Source organism: Perna viridis, chromosome 15, assembly GCF_037379345.1.
Source record: "Perna viridis isolate PV_CMFRI_1.1 ecotype Kerala chromosome 15, ASM3737934v1, whole genome shotgun sequence".
Taxonomy (NCBI): domain Eukaryota; kingdom Metazoa; phylum Mollusca; class Bivalvia; order Mytilida; family Mytilidae; genus Perna; species Perna viridis.
The window spans coordinates 25650121-25672747 of NC_142459.1; the positions used below are offsets into that span (position 1 = coordinate 25650121).

The window sequence follows — 22627 nt, forward strand, 5'->3', positions numbered from 1 at the left end:
CATTAATCCACAGCTGTCAATATATTTTACGGTTTCCAGTGTTTTTTTTTTGTCAATTTTACACTTATTTTCATAATGCAATAACTTTAAACATCAATTAATTCTTTTATTTTACACTAGTTTTATTTTTAACAGAACATCCTTCAATTTACAATTACAAAGCTGCCAACCGATCAGTCACCGGTCATCGGTTATTGATCCTTCGGCAATCAATCGGTCAACAGTCATTGATCTGTCAAACAGTTCCGCGGATAGGTTCAAGGACTGTAACTCATTTTGAAAATTTCGAAAAAGGTCCATCTTCTGTGATGAACAATACTACTCTCTATCAGAATTTTGCTAAATTCAACAGTTTTGGGGTCATTTGTGAAAACTATATTTTGACCCCTATGCTCTATTTTAAATAACAGCAGCCTTGAATTTTCACGGATCAAAAATCCAAACAGTCACTTTTTGCAGGATACTCTAAGAAACCAGCATGGGGCAAGAGATTTTCACAAAAATTTGACCACAGATAAATCTTGACATGGTGTACACTTTTACCACAGTCAGAATTCGGTAAAAGCTAACAATTATAAAGCTAAACTAAACTGCTGTCTGACCCTTTATGCTCTATTTTAAGAAACGGTAGCCATATTTTTTTTTCAGGGATCAACAATCCAAAAGGTCATTTTGTGCAGGATACCCTATGAAACATAGCCTATGGCCAGGTGAGCTAAAAAGAATTGATATAGTGAAAAATAACAAATTCACCAGCCCATATCGTAAATACTTTCAGAGATAACCAAAAGGTCATCAACAAGTGTAAACACATCTTTAAGTGAAACCAGGGTAACAGAATGATGATACTTCCGCAAAATCAAACTAAAAAGAAATAAAATAACACAAAGGAAAATAACCAGAATTTCCTTACTATGGAAGAGTGCATGAAATCTGGGGTAAAAGTGTTTTATAAAGCCTTAACCACCTCCTTACTATGGAAGAGTGCATGAAATCTGGGGTAAAAGTGTTTTATAAAGCCTTAACCACCTCTTTAATATAAGGTAAAATTAATGAAACAACAAACAAACACACTATAAAATCAACTCAATAAAACATTGGATTCACTCCGCAAAACAAAACCAATTATAAAATATCCACTTAAACGATGCTTGCAATTACTAAAATACCACCAAAACTACCAGCATACAGTACATCATATTGCAGTACATTAATGAGTACATAGCACAATACCTGTTTTCTCATCCTGAGCATCTTCAGGTTCCAGGGATTTGACAGGGATGCCCATTCTGTAGGCCATTTTATAAACAGAATCTGCATACTCCTCTACCATTCTCTGAAGGATCTGGGAACTGTAATAATATACAAAATACATCTTCATAAAACTCTTGAATGGTATAAACTTCCCTTTAACAACATTTATCATAAACTTAACCATTTTTCCTTGCTCTTACTGCATGCTATTTTCAATGATTTTCTATCGCAACCTACCAATGATAACCTCATGTCGATTCTACTGTCATGTCAAAGACAAACAGAATGTCAGTTTTGAAAGTATACGGATAGGCTAATAGTGATCTGTTCTGTTTAGTCTGCAAAACTACCATTTTTCTATTTAAAACAACCCATTCCTTTCCATGGCTAGAAATACAGAAAGAAAGAAACCATCAAGAAAAAACAAGAATAGAGTATGTGACTGTAACAGCAACACATGGTAGAAATTTGTGAACAGTTGGCTTGAAGTATTTCATATATTGCCAAATAGAATCCATATTGCAGTTTACTTTTATATACAGGTATTATAACATTATCATTCTTCATCATTAAGCTATACACCTCCATCTTGGCTAGTTCAGTTAAACAGACCTTATATTCCTTCTTTTTAAGGTACAGCAGTCACAGGGTGACACTGGTTTGAATGACAATTCTCTGGTCAATGATAAATACTGTTCTATATATAGATCTTTCTCATCCTCCCTCTCCATCATTATAACATCATAGTTAGGATCATCCGAGGATGGGGGTTCTAAATAGTCCAGACGACACATTAACTACAAAATAAACAAAATATAAAAACACTCCTTACAAACCTAACTTATAAATAAACTTTAAAAAAAAGTCAGATTGTGGCCAAAGGTGTTACACTGTAGGGTAAATCCTATCCTACTGAAGCTACTCATCAATATCAAAGGTTGTCAAGAATAAAAAGTAATTCTGAGACATTCATGTACTAAGGTACAGTTAACCAACTAAATGACTAGGACACTTATGGATAAGGCAATAAGAGACTACACTAAAAGTAATATTTAACATCCATAGAAGTTGTAAATCTACTTTTAATTTTATTTTATATTTCCAACTGTTTGATTTTTTGGCATATTTTCTTATGTAGGTAACTTGGAGATACACTTCACCAAATAACATTCACAATACCTTCCATTACAGTATTTGAGGTGGTATTTACTTATAATTATAGGAGTATGATGATACTGTTTAAGTAATACTCTGGCTAACAATCATGCAAAATGTTATTCGCTTTGGAAAGCCGTAACATACTTTTATTTTCAATATTTTGTTTAAAATGTCATAGTAAACAGAAATTAACAAGTGGCTTTGCATATAACACATGTTCCTAGGAGATAAAAATTACATAGAATGTGCTGTAGATAACTGGATGTTGGAGATACCCCTGTAAATGACACTAAAATACAAAAGAAACCATTTAATTTTCGATGTCCATTATCTCCTAAGAGCAGACAGATTAGAATGAATAATTATATATTTCATCATACAGGCTTATATAGCAACTTAATAACAAAAATAAAAAAAAATGTGTAGCCTTTTTTCAGGGTGTATCACATATTACAGAATTTGCATGATTCTTACAAAGACTACTCCTCAACTACTTATATTGTATGATGGGTGTCAAATTTGGCGAATGTATACAAAAAAGTTGGCAAATTCTAAAGGTGTAGTGGCATTAGGCTATAATTATGGCTCAAAAATGTAAATTTGCACAACTGTGACATCATTGCAATGAACTCATTAAGCCTCAAATTTTGTTTTACTACTACGTACATATTTTTCTAGGTGAAACAAAATTCATATTATTTCAGGAAATTTTTTAAAGAAATTTGTGATATTGCTGTACATGTCATTTGTATTTGTTTACAATATTATTTATAGTAACAGTTACAAATGCTTTGCCAGTTATTGCAACATCATAGTAGTATGTTATTTTATTAGCCTTAAAAAGGGGGGGGGGGGGGGGGGTTCGTAGGCAGATAATTGGCAATTATGTCAATTTCAAACATTATTAGCAAGTGCAAATCAAAAGAATTGTGTACAAATTACCAACAAACTGCTTGAATTATAATATCTCCAAAAGTTCTTTCTTCAAATTTACACTTTAACAAACCTGTAATAGATTTTGGACACTAAATTTCTCTTCTGGAGAAGGAGAGATTAGTTTACTACCACAGATTTCCAGGTATAACTTCTCCATCTCCTGTAAATGGGATCTTTTATAAAACATCTGTAAAACAAACATAATAGTTATTATCTTTTTTTATTTTAAATATTTATGATATTGTCACAGCTCTACTAATTAACTTCTAATCAATACTTTCACCAACAAAATCCATAAACTTTCTAAAACTTCTTAATGCAAACTAAGCAGTTTTATTTCGCTGTTTTTGTGCTATTTTTGTGCTATGACCTGATGCAAATGTTTTCTTTATAGAAAACTTCATACAATTTGACCCAACGACCACAAATTTATGACTACATGAAAGAAGCTTAATAAAAGATGCACAAAAATTTCCCATTCAACAGTATCTCTATTCAGTTATCTTACCTACACCAGACATCATATTGTTTTATGAAGATACAACATTTTGTATGCATGTGACGTCCACATGCTATGGTAGTGATTAAATTTCCAATTACTATTTCCTTTTAAATTCATATTATCAAATTTCTTGGATAAAACACCTTTCAAGTAAGCTTGGTATAATTTTTTTCTCAAATTTTGATAGTAAAATTATGTCCTTAGAATATCCAAATCTAACCACCTCACAAACAGAAAAAAATGAAGCCCTTCTTATCTGAATGTGAATTAATTTACATGTTTTTTTGTCAAGTTACAAATTTTTAGAATATAGCTTTCCAAAGACCTTCAAATTGACCAATCAAAAAATTGATAGAAGTAGGGCATCTAATGGGACATTAAATGGCACACTGTTACAATGCAGAAAAACTTTGGTGGGGGTATAAACAATTTAAATGGCTCTAACTGTTGTGAAAATAAATCTGATCAAACTGAACTTTGACCTTGATTTGTATTTTATGATACTAAATAACTACAAATTTACAAAGTTTGCAAAAAATCCTTTAACATCTTTTAATGTTATCAGAAAAGTCCCCCAACAGACAGACGGACATGTGCAACTTTTTTTAGGGTAATTTGTGTGGCAGGTATAAAAAGCATAATATAAAATCATAAAATAATTGTCAAAAAGTGTTGATGTGATAATGATCTTGAGCTGGATTGAACAAACCTATTTTGATCATGACCTTTGACATCTGAATTTCATAATTTAATCATGCATTGGTCATGTCAAAAACAGCAAACGGACAAATTAACATTTTTACTCATTACAGAGTGCCTTTTTGTATTATAATATTAATTTAATCATTCAAAGCACATAAAAATGTACTTTTCTTCACTATGTATACAGTATCCGAACCAATCCGTGCAGAAAAAACTGTGATCAGTCATCGATCCATTAAAAGAATCCATTTAACTGGTGATCACATCATGTGACCACAGAGCAATCAATATATTTTACAAATTCCTGTTCTATTTTTCAATTTTACACATATTAACATAAAATGCAGTAGATGTAAACTACTTTAAATTTTACATTTGTTTTATTTTGAACAGATCATGCGTCATTTAACACAGCAAATAATGTGATCAGATCAATCATCGGCTGTCGGTTATTGATCCGTCATCGATCAATCAGTCTGCGGTCATCGATCTGTCAAATTGTTATGCGGTTCAGGGACTGTAATAATATATATTTTGTGAATGTTCATAAGAGAAACAGAACATTTATTTCCCCAAGTCAAAAACTATTACAACAAAGGTAATAGCTGGTATCAAGGGGAAAATAGTCTAGTTTTCCAAAAGAACAAATGACAGAATTATAGGGATGCCATCAAAATCAGGTAGTAAACAGCCTGTCCATAGCATTGTTGATTTCTGCTGAACATGCTGTATCAGGATTTAACAATGAACAAAATAAACCTGTAGACCATCTAAGTTTTGGTAAGTCAATTAAAATTGGAGGGGAAAAAATGTGAAATATGAGTATGGCACTATTGCCCTGGTCATTAGTAAAAGCTGTCTAAAATCATTAGGTTAAAATGTTACACTCGATATATTACAGAAAATGTATATACATGTATAATAATACTAACTCCTGGGTGACTCCTGTTGAACTCTTCCTCTGGTGATATATACAAAGGTAATATCAGGGTTTTAGATTTCTCCTCCACACAGAAAACAAGATCATTAATAATGTCCCTGACAGTAACATCACTAGATTTATCATTCAATCTTCTCTGTAATACAGATAATAAACAATCAGGTACCTAACATCTTCTCTACCATTTATTTGGCTCAATCTTTGAAATTTCCTAAAATTTTATGAAGTGTTTTACTTTGATAACAGAAGCCTTTTATAAAGAGGCGGTACCAGGTACTTTAAGCCTTCTAAACTACTGAAAGGTACCTCCTGAATTTTAAAACTTCATACATTTTTATTAAACAAAATGATAAAAAGTACCTCCTACAAAACCAAAGGTACCTGTATTGTAAAAAAAAATAATGAAACCCATGAAGTAAAATATATATATTTCAAGAAATTTTAAGCACATTTCATGGGAATAATTGTAATGAACATATAGTAGCTTCATCAAGAAAACTTTTCATCACTGAGTTGCTTTAAGTTGTTTTATATCAGAGTATCACAAATAAAATGTTTTGCTAATCTTAACAGAGTTATTTCACTTAGGTGTTGCATAACCCTTTGAAGAATAAAATAAAATCTTCTTATGTTTTTTTTTTTTTTAATAAAGTAAACTGTTAACTCACAGATCAGCTGACTGGGAGAACTCACAGATCAGCTGACTGGGAGAACCCACAGATCAGCTGACTGGGAGATTATTTACCAGTCATAAAACATACCCTATCAATCGATGAGATTGAAACACAAATTTAGGTGCCTGAATTCAGAGTTGACAAAGCATGTTTTTGGACAAATTGTGTCAGCAGGACAAATGGTCCAAATCTTGAAAACATGCTGAAATCTCATATTAGTTGGTACTAATCTGATAGCCCCCACCCCCCTTGCTAAATTACTTTAAATTAATCACCTTCTTTCATGCATAATACATATGATACCTATACTTCATTTAAAATTTCACAGCAATCTGCCAAGTTGTTCAGGAGTTGTACTTATAATAAAGCTTGACAAAAAAAGACCAACAGACAGACAGACAGACATATACGTTGATTCCTATACTAGTTACTCAAAACTTCGTGGAGATACAAAAAATAGGAAATCATATTGGTTATACCAGAAACATAATGTATTACATAAAACAATTATAGAACATCTGAACAAAAACAATTCAAAGACGATGTTTATAAACTTGTACCTGTATCTCATAAATTTTATCCTCCATGAAAGGAGGTCCAACTGTCATGGCTCTGAAATGAATGAGAATGTCCACACCACCACACAACACTGGTTGTGTCTTTAACTTCCAGGTTTCTTTGAACATACCGCAGCATTCAGATTTGTATAGAACAGGAAGCTGTAGAGTGCCACCTGGTGGGAGAGTGCCTGAAATTTTAAATAATCCGTCACTAGGAGGAAACATTATTTAATCAGGGAGTAACAAAGCACAGAGGGTTTGGGAGTATCAATCAATGGAATTAAGGTCAACAAATAAGAGAGTTCAATAAGAGAGTTAATTTAAAATACAAAAATGGATTACTCTAAAATATTTGATACAAGATAAATGCAAAATGTAAATGAGGCCAGTTCACCTTCTATTTACACGAACATTGTATTTATCATGTATCTGTCGTATATATGAAGTACAACCTACAGCTAATTATAGTCCTTACACCGATCTGTGCAACAATTTGATGGATTGTTGATTGCTGACAGATTGATAACTGATGACTGGTGACCAATCTCACAGCAGTTTTGTTATGTAAAATGACCGATGATCTGTTTAAAAGAAAAGAAATGTGACAAAGACAACTAAGAAAACTGTAAAATACATTGACTGCCTTGTGGTCACTTGATGCAATCAGGGATCAATATGCCGGATCGATGAATGATTAGAAACTGATTGGTAATTGATGACTGATCGCAATTTTTGTTGTACAGATTGGTTCAGGAACTGTTTCACCCTAGGTAATTAGTGGAATAATATAGTGAACTTTGATAGCTAAAAAAAAAAAAAAAAAAAAAAAATTCAAGGATAAATTCCGAATTTGAAATAGCAGATTTCCATACAAAGCATAAAAAATTAGGTCCGATTGTTACCATTTCAGTTAATTAGAAACCACCAGTCATTTAAAAAAATTAATTTGTGATTTCAAATGGATGAAACAAAACTTGGCATGTGCAAACCACAGTCTGGGTCTTCCATGAATTGTCTCTCAATATGTTTTTTTTCTGTATCTAGTGGTATCATGTCATCAAAATTCTTACCATTTTCACTCAGAAAATAAAACTGTTGTCTTCTCAGTTTGAATAAACCAAATGGACTTCTGATTGGAACTTTCTACAATTATGACATAAACAGACCCATAAAACATTAAAAGGAGAATTTAAAGTATCGCAAAACTAAACTGGTATGGATAAACAATAGTTAAAATTTTGATTTATCCTATGATCATGATGATATGAGGACAGATGGACAGACCAACTTAAATGATTGAGTACAATGTAGGTGGCTATTTTCAAGTGAAAATTGTTTTATGCTTATCATTTCATGTTCCTAAAAAATAAACTACAGATAATTAGTTCTATTGTATATACAGCATCATGTTTAATCTTTATGAAATAAAAATTTATACACTGATATAATACATTTCTTCATGTACCACCCAATCATAATATTTTAGTGTGCTCTTACAATTCTGAACTTACCATCCAAAAAATATCACCAAATCAAAGCGTATCAGTGCGCTCCCACGATTCTTACCGTACCATCCAATCATTATACATATCAATGCACTCCCACAATTCTGAACTTACCACCCGATCATAGTGTAACAGTGCGCTCCCACAATTCTGAACTTACCACCCAATCATAGTGTATCAGTGTGCTCCCACAGTTCTGAATTTACCACCCAATCATAGTGTATCAGTGTGCTCCCATAATTCTGAATTTACCTACCGATCATAGTGTATCAGTGTGCTCCCACAATTCTGAACTTACCACCCGATCATAGTGTATCAGTGCACTCCCACAAATCTGAACTTACCACCCAATCATAGTGTATCAGTGTGCTCCTACAATTTTAAACTTACCACCTAATCATAGTGCATCAGTGTGCTCCCACAATTTTGAACATACCATCCAATCATTGTGTATTAATGTGCTCCCAAAATTTTGAACTTACCATCCAATCATAATGTATCAGTGTGCTCCCATAATTCTGAACTTACCAATACCACCCAATCTTGGTGTATCAATGTGCTCCCACAATTCTGAACTTACCACCCAATCATAGCGTATCAATGTGCTCCCACAATTCTAAACTTACCACCCAATCATAGTGTATCAGTGTGCTCCCACAATTCCTCAGTAAAATTTTCTCCACCTTCCTTTCCTTTGGTTTGGTTGTAAAGAATAGTGACAAAGGCTGTACAGGGGAATCCTCTCCAGATTCCCTAACAGGGCTGTATACAGGTTCTGTTATAAAAGCTTGAGATACAGGGGATTCCCTTTTCGCTTCCCATGTTAGTAACTGGTTCCCAACTAGAAGTGCTGGTCCTTGGAAACCATAACTATAAAAACTTCCAAACAAACCAGTAACAAAGTAAATTAATTTTCTTCTACATTTTTTAAATGAAATAAAAAATATGGATTTTATATTTTAAATTCAAAGTAAATTTGACTTTGAAAATCGGAAATTTACATGAACCAATCATTTGTCATTTTACATATCATAAACAGATCAATCAAAGGTCAGTGGTTTTTGATCCATTAGCAACCATTCAGTTTTCTGTCATTGATTCTCTGAAACAGTTTCATGGATTGATTCAGGGACTGTAAGGTTCTGCAGTTTTCTAAAAATTATTTCAACATGCCTTTTTTACAAACAAATGAATCAGTTCTCCCATACTTTACATACCTTTCAGTTTCCTCTTCTTCTTTAAAAGGTGAGTGTATAACTATATGACCTCGAAATGGTTTAGGATGAGTGCATTCCTTACTGGTCACCTTAAAATGACCTTCACCTTTGACCATAAGGTCAGATAAATCCTTTAATGAAATACAAAACATTAATATCAGATATCAGAATACTAAAACACTATCTAAAAGTACTGGAATCATGCTTACTTTTGGGATCAAAATATATTTATTTAATTGTAAATTAGAAATACTTTGAGCAATATTACTCAGAGAACTTCCCTTGTATTAAACAGACTTAAATGATGTTAAAACCTAAATTTCTCTTTGCCAACAATCAGAAAATTCTTTCACACACATCTGAGTATAAAACTTCATCGAAGTACATCGAGCTATTTACGAGGAGTTATTCTGATTAGATTTTAATATGTAAAACCCTCATTTGGATTATCTCCCTTTACAGCCATTAATTACACTTCCATTATTCTTGTCTACATGATGTGACGTCTAACTTTTCTATGAAGTTTCGTCAAAATCCATTGGATGGTTCAGAAGAATTTACCCTTACATACCATGTAAACCATGTAAATTGGATTATCATTTTTAATGAGCATCGGACAAAATTTGTTGCTACCATACATGCATTGTCTTATCTTCATTAAAATTTGTGAAAGCAATTGAGCAAGCCCTTACAAGATGGACATAATACAAAATGATAGGGCGATTATAACCCATATAACCACACAACATTGTTTTCAGACATTAAATACCATTTTAAGCCTGAGAGACAATCTTGTTGAAATGAAGTGGCAGACATTGAGCACTTTAAAAATAATGCAACAGTTGGTGGTATCACAAAAGAAAGATAATTCAGTCAGAAACAGTTACAGTCCCTGTATGGGATAAACTTCCCACTGGCCCCATACCCTTTTCCCTATAGCCCCATTCCCGATTGCTCTATCCCCCAATGCATCAACTTATTTCCCGTTGTCCAATGCCTTTTCCCATTCTGAAAAGAAAGAGTAAAGTAAATGTTTTATTAAACACATATAATGCATTAGGATGTAAAAAAAATGACATATTTCTTCAAATTGTAAGGGTGCGAACAATTTTAATTTCAATAATGGTCCCAAATTTTTGAAAAAGAGATCTTTTTGCAAATTAATGACTGCATACACTTGAAATTAACTTTATGGTCTTATATTACTGTTTGAAACATTAAAATTGTCAAAACAAGCATCACATGTTTTAGCTGTAACATATTGATTTCAGTTAAATTACTCAAAAATGATATTTCTGCAGATTGTAAGGATGCGAACAGTTTTAATTTCAATCATGGTCTAAAATTCTTGTATAAAATATTAAAAATGGCAATATTATAATTCTTTTCAAGGTTGTGACAAATGACATATTTCTGCCAACTGAAAGGGAATCAGCATTTTATTTTTGTTAATGATCTTGTTATTATTGCTCAATGTGTTGAATTTGTCAGTATTGAAATCATACAAGTGTCTCCAACACAAAATTATTTAAGTATCAATTTTCAAAAATGATTTACGTTTAGAAATCGTGTGAGCGCGAACATTTTTAATCTATAATGACCAGAAATTAAATATTGTACAAATGTACTTCAAGTTAATATTGAAAAGATATGTCAATAAATAATGAACTGCGACAACCATAATAATAAAAAAATAATAAAAAAATAAAATTGTTTAAAATTATATTAATTGCTGTCACAGAATTATGATAGGTACGTTGCTAGCGGAAAAAGGCAGAACAATTTGTTTGTTTGACCAATCAAAATTATTCCCTCGCCCCATTCCCATTGCCCTATTCATTTACCTCATATTCCCAATGCCACATTCCCCACTGCCCCACCCCCCATTCCCCAAGCCCTATCCCCCATTCCCCCATACCCCATAAAATGGAAAGTTTATCCCATACAGGTACTATAATATATTGTAAATACATGTTACTTACTCCAAAATTGCAAAATTGAGGCAATATTTACCCCCACTTTTTTTTTCAAAATGTAATATTAGGTTTACATCAAAAGAGAGAATGTTCACGAGTTCAAACTGTGTCAAATTAGGACTGGTTTGATCATAGAAACAGTAAAACTTAGCATAAACATGGTATGAACACATACATTATAAAACATGAATAGGGTCTATAAGTCTCTGACTCCTGGATTCACAACAATGGGTTCCATCTACCATTCAAATGGATGGATGGAGATTTGTCATTTACAGAGTGTTGGAACCACTATTTTAAATGCAAATCTTTCTGGGTAAAAAAATGATTAAAAATGTCTATTTCTATATGATAAAAGTGTTAGGAAAAGCAATAAATAGAAGATTATACATTGTAATGCAGTGTTTCATGATTCCAGAAGTAAGCAATAAAATGTAGATAGGTCTACGAACTTGAATATGTTCTACACTGGAAATTCCAGTAAGGAAATTGAAACTAGAATGAGACTTGTGCACCCAATTTAAATGGGTGATTTCATGTTTTCCTAAATTCTATTGGAATGCTGCTGTAAAATCCCTATAACTATCCTTCATTCCTTTTCCCAAAAGATGTAGATAGATTCTTGAATACTCATAAAAAGGTTCGTTCAAATTTGTCAAGTAGTTTCAAAGGAGAAGATTTTTCAAAATTGTCAACAATTGACAACAATGATGGATGACAATGACAAAGTTATGGCATTAGCTCACCTGGCCCAAAATATAACACCAAAAATGATTGAGCACATGCAAAGTAGTTATATCTGTAAGAATCATGCAAAGTCATTAATATGTGATACACCCAAAAAAAGGCTACACATTTTTATATTTTTTTTATTCAGATGCTTTATAGGTCTATATAATAAAATGTATAATTATTCATTCCAATCTGTCTGTTCTTGGGAGATAATCCACATTAAAAATCCAACAGTTTCTACTATATTTAAGTTTCATTTACAGAGTTATCTCCCTTAATTTTAAATTCTACAATACATTATATGTAATATTTATCTCCAAAGAACAAGGACTATATGAAAAGCCACATATTAATATTGTTTTACTATAAAATTTAAAACAAAATTAAAAAAAAAAAGATGTACGCTTTCCAACCATGAATTACATTTTGCATGATTCTTATCTGTAGTGCTACGTAAAAAAAACTATGTGAACAAGCTATAAAACGAGTGCCTAAGATACCAACAGGAAGTACTCTCTCACCAGTCACTGTAAAACAAAGTCATACAGTTTAGTAACAAAGAAAATCCCAACACATGTAACAAGTCAAACCAAATTCTAGAATCTTAATTTGAAGACAATAAGGCTAAAATAAAAAAATATCCTAAAATAAGCTTAATAATCATCCCCACCAGCCCATTTTCAACCATCACAAAAAAAATTATTTAGATTCCCCATCCCCCGGGACGCCCTACCCACTTATTTTGAAAAATGTTGAATGATACTCTAGTTATTTGTTTATGATGGCTTTATATGGCAATTAAAAATCTGTAAAAACTTAGTAAAACATTTCTAAGGAACATGTCTTTAAACAAGGCATTATCTATAATTCTGGAAAAAATCAGGAGTTGTAAAAAATATTTTTTAGTAACTCTTCATGCTTCCACGAGGTAGTTTGGCTATTAATGTATATTTTTGTGATGTTGACTAACATCCTTTAGTCATATATACATGTACATGACTAACGCAGTAAAGATTAAGGTATGGAAACAAAAATCTAAATCATGACTCTCTTTTTAATTACAGGTATGCTGTTTCAGCCCTGTGGAATCCTCTGCCCGAAAACGTGGGCAGTGCTCAAACTTCAATCAGTTCAAAGCCATGATTTCAAGCTAGGAGGGAAAATGTTCTTGTGTTGTTTGTAGCGACGGCTAATCCATGCCAGGAGCAGTGACCCAGAATGCCATATTTTTGTTCATTTGATTTGATTTTTTTTTTGTTTCTGCCGGTTTTGCTTTTAGTTCCATGATTTGCTCTTTTAAAAATTGATATTTTATGTTTTTGTGCTGTATGTGTCTGTCTTACTATAACTGTTTGTCTTATTGCTTTGTTAATGTATATTACATGTATGCATGAACTGTACAGCTATTTATGTACCTTTTGCTGGTTATAAAAGCTCCTAATGTTGTATTGTTGTTATGAACTTGCCGACTTAAAATAAAGCTTATTTGATTTGATGATTTGATCTGAACATGAAGAAGAATCACATGTCATCATGAAAAGGGTCTCTTCATTTATGAAAACAAAAAAGTAAATAAAAAAGTTTATCATAGCCTGAACTAGTTTTTAATTACATGTATCTATTGAATATGTTTATCTGAAATATTCTTTCAATAAACTAAGGTCAATAACTCCTTTACAATACATCCACAAATAACAGAAATTCTCAAAAGCATAAGTCATTAATTTGTCTATATACATCAGACTGTGTTGGATCCCAGCCCAAGTCATAAGCAAAGCCTTGGTATTTATGTTTCCAGTTAGCTTTCAGCATATTCATGTAGTAAATTAATTAACAAGTGCTTAACAAATAATTCTCCTAAGAAAATGTGGATTTCATAATCATTTTTAATAGCTATGGAGGTTTCCTTCATTCAATATTCCTTTTATTATCAAATACTTACTGGATGATGAGGATTTAGTATGTGAATCATATCTTTGACATGTCCCTTCCTTTCCTCCATATTATCTGTGTGATAAGGTTTGTAAGATCTACCTGGTATATCAGTACCCATATCTGAGGGGGAAAATGCTAAAGAAGAGGAAACGAATGACAAAAACAAGAAACAAATGAGGGTATACAGCTTTCCCCTAACTTTTTGTTTTAAATATTGAGAAAGTACTTTTAATTGTGGATGCAAATTTTCATGATTTATGAAAAAACTAGCAGTTCATATACTTTCAAATTTGTGAATTCCACAACTCTATGAAGCAAGCTAAGGGAAAATTTCTTTTTCATTGGGAACCAAATTTTGTGGTTTACGAAAACCACTAAAGTTAGTACCCCACAATCTGTAAAGCATAATGCTAAAGTAGGTATCAAATTTTGTGGTTAAGGGAGAAAGCACAAGATCGTGGATTTTTGAATTTGTGGTTTTGATAATCCTGTCATACAATTTTAAGCATATAATCCTTTTCGTTGGGAATCAACCACAAACAACAGTACTGAAACCGTAATTTGTAGTCAATATTGATAGAAACTGTGAAAAGGAAAACACCTCTAAAATAATACCATTACTCTAACAAAAAAAACAACAACAACAAAAAAACAAAAAAACAAATGAAGGCCATGAAACACTTGAGGAAATTTCCTTTCATCAAAATAATCACTTTAAATAAGTTACAAAGTGTTTTAATTACATTAACAGTCCTTTAATGTATGTTATAGGAGTTGATGGACAGATCATAATAATACATCTGAGATGAACTGAACTCTAGGAGAAGTGAAAAAGTAACCAAGGGAACCAAGATTCAAATGGATATCAAAAGAATATATTCTAAGTATAAAGACCAGACAAGGAAAATAGATAAACAAAACAAAGACCATGAAATAACCAAAATAACATGTACAAAGAACAAATGAAATGAGCAACACGGAGTCCACATAAAACTGGTTCTTACAACCTATAATGTGGTATACTTATGAAAAGTCAAGAAATGTGATGAGTTATAACAAAGACAAGTGTGACAGATGATTTCATTGTAGAGGGGCATCACACACCTGGCTCATATACTACATGTACTTACATTAGCTTTATGGATAAAATATTAAAATCTGTAGTAAACTTACCTAATTCTGTCTGAATGTTACTGGGTATTCCTCTAAACTCTAACACCTCTCTGCCTTCCTGGACACTCTGTCCATAGGTAGGGCTGTTGATGATATGATGTAAAACAGTATAATACTACAAACAATATCATTCAATACATAACTTCTAGTCAGAGGTGAAACAATGTAGAAGAAGACATGATATATATAAAACTACTGGTTAGAGGGGAAATAATTTACCAGTAGATGGATAGAAAAAGGGGGGGTGTCAAACAATTTTTGACTCTGATTTTTGCCAAACGGTGGGAATACTAAAAGAAATAGCTCTTTCAGTGTCATGGCAATTACTCTTGGTATAAATTTCACCAGGAATAAATCATTTCCTTAACCAGTATAAAATATTGATACTCAAAAACTATAAAAAGCCCGAAAAAAGGTCCATCAATATCTTCTTAATAACCATTAAGAAATGGTTGACACACAACTTTTTGCTACTTTGTGTATAAAGCAAATGTAAAACTAAAGTCATTAAATGATGTCAAAATTATTACCATGCAGAGAATAAGTGTACAAAATGGAAAACAGAAACAAACCAATCTGTGTAAGATAAAGACCCCCTGTCTATAGAGACTTTATCATCAACAGTTCTTAAAAGATCACTGTAGACAGGTTTAACCGTAGTTTAAAGTAGAAGTTACCATTGTTAGGGTAAGATTCCGTTTCAATGTTGATCATCAATAATTGCCTTATCTGTTATGTTACCCATTCTTAATTTCAGGCTGACATTCAGAATCTTCTTGTTTTAACAAAATAATGGTAATTGACAATACAATTGTGAGACCTGCCATCTTCCTTCTGAATCATGTAAACCCTTCGATCTTCAGGTACGAGAACACAATTTATTCCCCTTGGTTTCCGTTGTATAGTTCCAACTTTGGTAGTAGGTACCTTCCACATTTTTTCATATTTTTACTGGAAACTATTTGCTGAAGTTTTGCCTCTAATTGGTAGAAAATAGGTTAAAATTACATGGGATTTTTTTTCATTAATCAATTCTGACTAAAAGTTGTGATTTGGTTCAGTGGAAGAAGGTTAAAATTTAGGACTTTTGACTCAGTTCATTTTTCATGTTTACCCCATCTCCAAATTATATGTATTAATTTCAGAAAATGATGGTAAAATTTTCTACAATTTATATATAAAATCCTGTTTGTACATATCTTTAGGCCAGAGAAGTTTTCTTCAGTTTGCGCCGGTGGAATTTTTTTAATCTGCTCAAATGTGTATATTGAAATGCACTTGAAAATTAATTGCGGTCTCGTGCCTTCATGAAGATCAGTACATTAAAGCACCTAGCTGTTGTAGATTCTCAAGATATTCCCAATGACCAAAATAGCCCCAAAAAATTTTTGGACAGCAACAGCCAATAAACATTTTCAGGTTGGTGATGAGAGGGGAAACAAACAATATTTAAATTTCAGCCTAATATATATATATATATATATATATATATATATATATATATATAGTATCCAATCAGCAGCCATGTGATGCAAAATTGAAGCCACCACCAGTATAGAGCTTAAGGATAGAATAGACTTGACAAGTAACTGATCAGTGACCAAACAGGGATCCAGTTTATAGTTACAAGGATCGGTTCAGGTACTATATGCTTACAATAATGGACTTTCATCATCTAGTCCCATCTGTAGTGGTTCCTTCCAAAACTGCTTAATCACTCTATACCTTCCTAAAAAGTAAAAGTAAAAGTACAATTAAGTATTTATTTCTGTCATATGTATTAATGCTTAATGCACTATGGCAGATATATCATGTATTTCAGGACCACAATATTTGATAAATTTAACCTGCCCTGCTTTAACATTGACCAAAACTCAAATTTTTTAACAGGATCACCATTAACAGTTGGCAGAATAAGCCAACATGTGCCAGCTGTCAGTTGATGTATCAATTTTAACAATAGTATTTGTATTTGTTTTCATGTTTAGATTGAAAAAAAAGAGAGATTTCTTTTATCATGAGAGACCTTAAGTTGATGCCTTCATCAATAAAATGAAAATGAAATGTGTCCACATTTAAGGTATTATTTTTGCTAAATTGAAACAGTTTAGACCAAGGTTATCAAGTTGAATAACTCCACAAAGAAAAATACATGGTAGAAATTGCACCTAACAGAATACAGACATTGTCACAATTCTAACAAGCAACTGACATTGTCACAATTCTAACAAGCAACTGAGTAAAGTTTAATGTTAATCCAATCTGAAGTTTTCAAGACAGGCCACAACCTTTTTTTTAAAAAGAAAGTCCAATAATTCAGAAACTAAATAATGAATTTTCCACAAATTACAAAGATTATACAACCATTATAATCAACAATGGTGCTAAGTTTGAAGTATGCTGAACAAAGTGTGTGGTACATTTATGCCAGACACACATCTGTACACCATAAAACAACCTGATCATGATATTATGAAGCCAACAAAAAGGAAGAAATTGGAAGCAAACATTTGATAAAAAAGAAACAGAAAATCCAGATTAGAAAAAAAGTAACTCTGTTTTAAAGAGGAATAAAATAATACCAGACAACTCATCTTAAGCAAGGATTTTCCGAAATCCAGAGCTGCAAACACAAAGTTTTGAAAAACAATAAGACTGGAGGCTCTGTTAGAGATTTTTTATAAAGCTTCTATACAATTTAAAGTCATGAGGTTCATTTCTTACTGTTAAATACTTTACAGGCAATTTCAGAAAAGACTGAGAAGTAGATCTGACTAATTTCAAAACCACAAACAGTCATGCCAATGAAAAAAAAAAATCATTTTCATTTTTTTTGGCTAAAAACTGGAAATGTAAATTTTTTTTCCTAATTTTTACAGTAACAATGACCAAAAGCAGAAGACTAAAGCTTAAATAGTAGCTCTGGAAACCCATGCATCATATAAAAAATAAATACCCACCATAACCTGACATGGTAGATTCAGCAGCTATGCCTATCTCTTTCCTCAGATCTAACCAGGAGGGGAAGTAACTCTGTGTCCTCATTAACATATCTCCTATAGGTCTCTGTACCTTGACTGTAAAAATAAACAAAATCAACACAGTATTCATTTACTGGAGGGTAAATTGTATCATTAAACTCTACTTTTCACTGACGCATTGCACCTATTAATGTTTACATGTAAACATTAATAGGTGCAATGTACTAACTTTCGTATTTTTTCAATGGACAGAAAACCATGAAAAATAGTACCCACAAAATGGATTTGTAAACAATATATATTACTAATAATTTTTTGATACCATGAAAACCAATACCTACGAATATGTTCATTTGACAGAATCTATGAAAATTAGCAACCACAAAAACTAACACATTTATAGTAATGTATTTATAAACTTCATTGAACATCTAACACAGGTTATTTCTTATTTCACTGTTATAATTTGAGGGAAATGTTAAATAAATATTCTTTAATTTGTTTCAAGGAAAATTAATTTAGATATTGGTGAATTTGTTTTTTTTTTGGTTTTTTTTTATATTCTGCAGTTCATTGTACAGAAATATAATGTTGTAATTGTTGTCTCCCTTTGACACGAGTTTTAACAAATGGAGACTTCTGCAAGACTTGTCAATGGGGTGATTTCATTAATTACTTCATTTTCATGAGTATTGTGGTTTCAAAGATATTGACTAAACACTGCAAAAATAAAAACAAAAGCCTTATTTTCACTTTCAAGGGGAATAACTCTTAACATGACGCTCTAGTAGATGTTCCTGTAGACCATATCATAACCTCTGGTTAGACAACATGTTGTAAAAGGTAGGTACATGTATGAGAGTGTTTACCTCATAAATGATAATCAGTATCATTTGCCAAAATTTTACTGTTGTTTAAATACATGTTTATGCTATGTAGAAATTACAGATAATCCATAGAAGTGATCATCTCTGAATCATGGAAGGACAAAAACTTTACAATTAAGATATATAATGTAAAGTGTTAATTATCCCTATTTCGCAGTGGACAGAAATGCATGAAAAATAGTGCCCGCAAAATTGAGTTTTAACACTACAGAACACTTATCATTTTTTTGGAAACCCATGAATATGTTCACTTAACAGAATCCAATATTAATCCAAAATTAATATGTTTTGAGTAATAAATTTAATATTCTCAGAAGGGCAAAATGTTTGAGGTATACATACTAGACAGTTTCTCCTGCTGTCGTCTCCATTCCCTTAACCTTTCATACCACCTCCTTAATGCCAAACTTTGTATAACTGTTGGTGATTTATCTCCCTTTCTTAAGTTAGGAGCAACTTCTTTCACATCCGTTCTTCTATACAAATGCTGACATAACAAACAATGAAATATCAAACATTGATTTGTTTTGACTCATAACAACATTTGAACAAGTCTTCTGTGGTTGATTTCACAAAAATTCATCAGTGTAAAATCAAGCATAATTTATTACGTCACAATACTTTGAACTTTTATGGCATCAAAACTCATGACAAACTTTAAACGCATGATTTTTTTTGTGAAAAGGGCTGAAGTTTCAGTCTCCATGGAACAAAAATAGCAGAATAACTATAAAATTTTCTTGAACTGAATTTAAGTTTCGATTTAGTTAAAAGAATCAGATATTGTTGTTAGGGATTTTTTCATGATGTATTATCGTTAAACAATCCTAGTTTGGGAATTTGATACATGGCATATACCCTAAAGAACCTGAGATAAAAGATACTACAGACACAGTGAAGTCAGCCTAATATCTTGATCTACACTTTGAGATCAATGGTAAAGGAAAACTCTTGACACTATAAGACAAACCTGAGGACTTTTCATTCCATATTGTCAACTTTCCTTTCATCTGTGGCAACATCCTTTCAGCACCAGCATACAGAGTTTTCATATCACAACTCATATGTTATGCCAGAGCTTGTCATAACTACGCAAACTTTTTTTTATCACCCTACACTTCTTACAATTAGGGTTCTGGAACAGGATTATGCTGCTACAAGATTAAAGTCATCACTACAGAAGTTTTATGGTCATCATCATGAACTTGTGGATCGTTATGGTGTATCCATCAGCACCATGAAAACTGATTTTATTCAACAGGTGTCAGGTCTTAGTTTTCCTTTCTTCTTTCGTCTACCCTGGACTTGATTTTTTGAGAGCAATGTGGCGGATGTTTCTAGAAAAGATGAGGTTGATTACCCTACCGGTGCACCTGGTCCATGTTCCCAGGTTTTGGTGGAGTCCGAGTTGCTTATTTCCTTTTGTTAATTTGCATGTATTATGTTAGTTATCATATGTCGTTGTTGTGTGTGTTGTGTTTGTTTTCCCTAGATTCCCGATAATTTCTGCTAGAAACTTGGTTCCCTTGATTACTCCTGAAATACATTTACAATGATTAACACATAGCCATTCATAACAAAGTTTTCTCTACAAAACTTAAAAATATCACTGGTGAATTCAATAACAAGATCAAACTGACTTTGAATATAAAACAAAAGGCTCACAGGAGCCTGAATTGCTCACCCGGTTGAATTTTGCCTTTCAAGAGCAATAAATTAAACAAGCAGTTGTCCAACAATTTTGACTCAAGAAAACTTTGATAGGACTTATCATAAGGATCATTTCAGTAAATGAAAGTCTAAATCTATCATAGTTTTCAAGACATTGGCTGAAAACTGTAAAAAAAAAAAAACCTGCACTTTTTCCCTGTCAAGGGCAATAACTTTTATAAGAAGGCGTCTGACAAATTCTATGCCTGACGACTTTTGTAGTCCTAAAAATACCGATCATTTCAAATTTGAAATAATTTGGCTTAACCTAATGGTTTTGGAGATATATGCGACAAACTATTGTCTGACCCCTATGTTCTATTTTTAGTAACAGTGGCCATGTTTTTCAACAGATCAAAAAACCCCACTTCAATTCTATGCAGGATACCCCAAGAAACAATTATACCGAGTTTTGTTTCAATTGGTAAAATAGTGTCAGAGGAGAAGATTTTTGAAATAAAATGACAATAGAAATAGGAAAAAACTTTGAAAAAGGGTAATAACTCCAGCATGACTTCATAGATTAAAATGAAAATTTGACTGCAAATAGATCTTATCATGCTGAACACTTTTACTGGTCAGGATTGGGCTTAACTTAACTGTTTTGGAGATATATACGAAAAACTATTGTCTGACCCCTATGTTCTAATTTTAGTAACAGTGGCCATGTTTTTCAACAGATCAAAAAACCCCACATCAATTCTATGCAGGATACCCCAAGAAACACTTATACTGAGTTTTGTTTCAATTGGTAAAATAGTGTCAGAGGAAAAGATTTTTGAAAGAAATAACATAAAAAATAGCCAAAAAAATGTTGAAAAAGGGCAATAATTCCAGCATGGCTTAATAGATTGAAATGAAAATTTGAACGCAGATAGATCTTATCATGCTGAACACTTTTACTTCTTCAGAATTTGGCTAAACCTAACCGTTTCGGAGATGTATGTATATGCGAAAAACTATTGTCTGACCCCTATGTTCTAATTTTAGTAACGGCGGCCATGTTTTTCAACAGATCAAAATCCCCACTTCAATTCTATGCAGGATAACCAAAGAAACAATTATACCGAGTTTTGTTTCAATTGGTAAAATAGTGTCAGAGGAAAAGATTTTTTAAGAAATAACATAAAAAAATAGCAAAAAAAAAAAACGTTGAAAAAGGGCAATAACTCCAGCATGGCTTAATAGATTATAATGAAAATTTGACTGCAGATAAATCTTATCATGCTAAACACTTTAACCTCATCAGAATTTGGCTAAACCTAAATGTTTTGGATATATATGCGAAAAACTATTGTCTGACCCCTATGTTCTAATTTTAGTAACAGCGGCAATGCTTTTCAACGGATCCAAAATTCCCACAAAAATTCTATGCAAGATACCCAAAGGAACATTCATACCATGTTTAATTCCAATTGGTCAAGTAGTTTTAGAGGAGAAGAGTTTTGAAAAAATGTTAACGATGACAAATGTGTGTGTAAGACACTAGTGATGCCCTCGCTCCCTAGATTTGCCAAATTAGGGACATGTTTATTGTTGTATGAAGACATGGTTTGCAGATTCAGAAATGCTTCCAACCCTTGTGTTACTCATGGACTGGGGATCAATTTGGGGATCAGAAATTCCTAAATATCTGCATATCTACCTATTGTATCCTGGCCACATAGTGTCATGCAATTCTGTTTGGTAATGTCAGACTAGTTGTGATGAGAAAAAGGGGACCAATGGACGTATTAATGGACACATAAAAAATGTTAATACCCCCAATAACAAATCCCTAAGTTT

General features: G+C 32.2%; 1 protein-coding gene across 4 annotated transcripts in view; it reads right to left on the bottom strand.

Moving 5' to 3' along the window:
- Nucleotides 1-22627, bottom strand: part of LOC148597609 (MYCBP-associated protein-like) — a 43623-nt gene that overhangs the window by 14635 nt on the left and 6361 nt on the right. For all 4 annotated transcript variants that reach the window (XM_088563526.1, XM_088563528.1, XM_088563527.1 and 1 more), the window contains 13 exons: nucleotides 19475-19619; nucleotides 18225-18341; nucleotides 16921-16993; nucleotides 15265-15347; nucleotides 14099-14226; nucleotides 9449-9579; nucleotides 8858-9110; nucleotides 7797-7869; nucleotides 6727-6914; nucleotides 5485-5628; nucleotides 3419-3535; nucleotides 1867-2051; nucleotides 1234-1352 (listed from right to left, as the gene is read on the bottom strand). In XM_088563526.1, coding sequence (XP_088419652.1) covers nucleotides 1234-1352; nucleotides 1867-2051; nucleotides 3419-3535; nucleotides 5485-5628; nucleotides 6727-6914; nucleotides 7797-7869; nucleotides 8858-9110; nucleotides 9449-9579; nucleotides 14099-14226; nucleotides 15265-15347; nucleotides 16921-16993; nucleotides 18225-18341; nucleotides 19475-19619 — 1756 coding nt within the window. The remainder of the gene's footprint in view (nucleotides 1-1233; nucleotides 1353-1866; nucleotides 2052-3418; nucleotides 3536-5484; nucleotides 5629-6726; nucleotides 6915-7796; nucleotides 7870-8857; nucleotides 9111-9448; nucleotides 9580-14098; nucleotides 14227-15264; nucleotides 15348-16920; nucleotides 16994-18224; nucleotides 18342-19474; nucleotides 19620-22627) is intronic.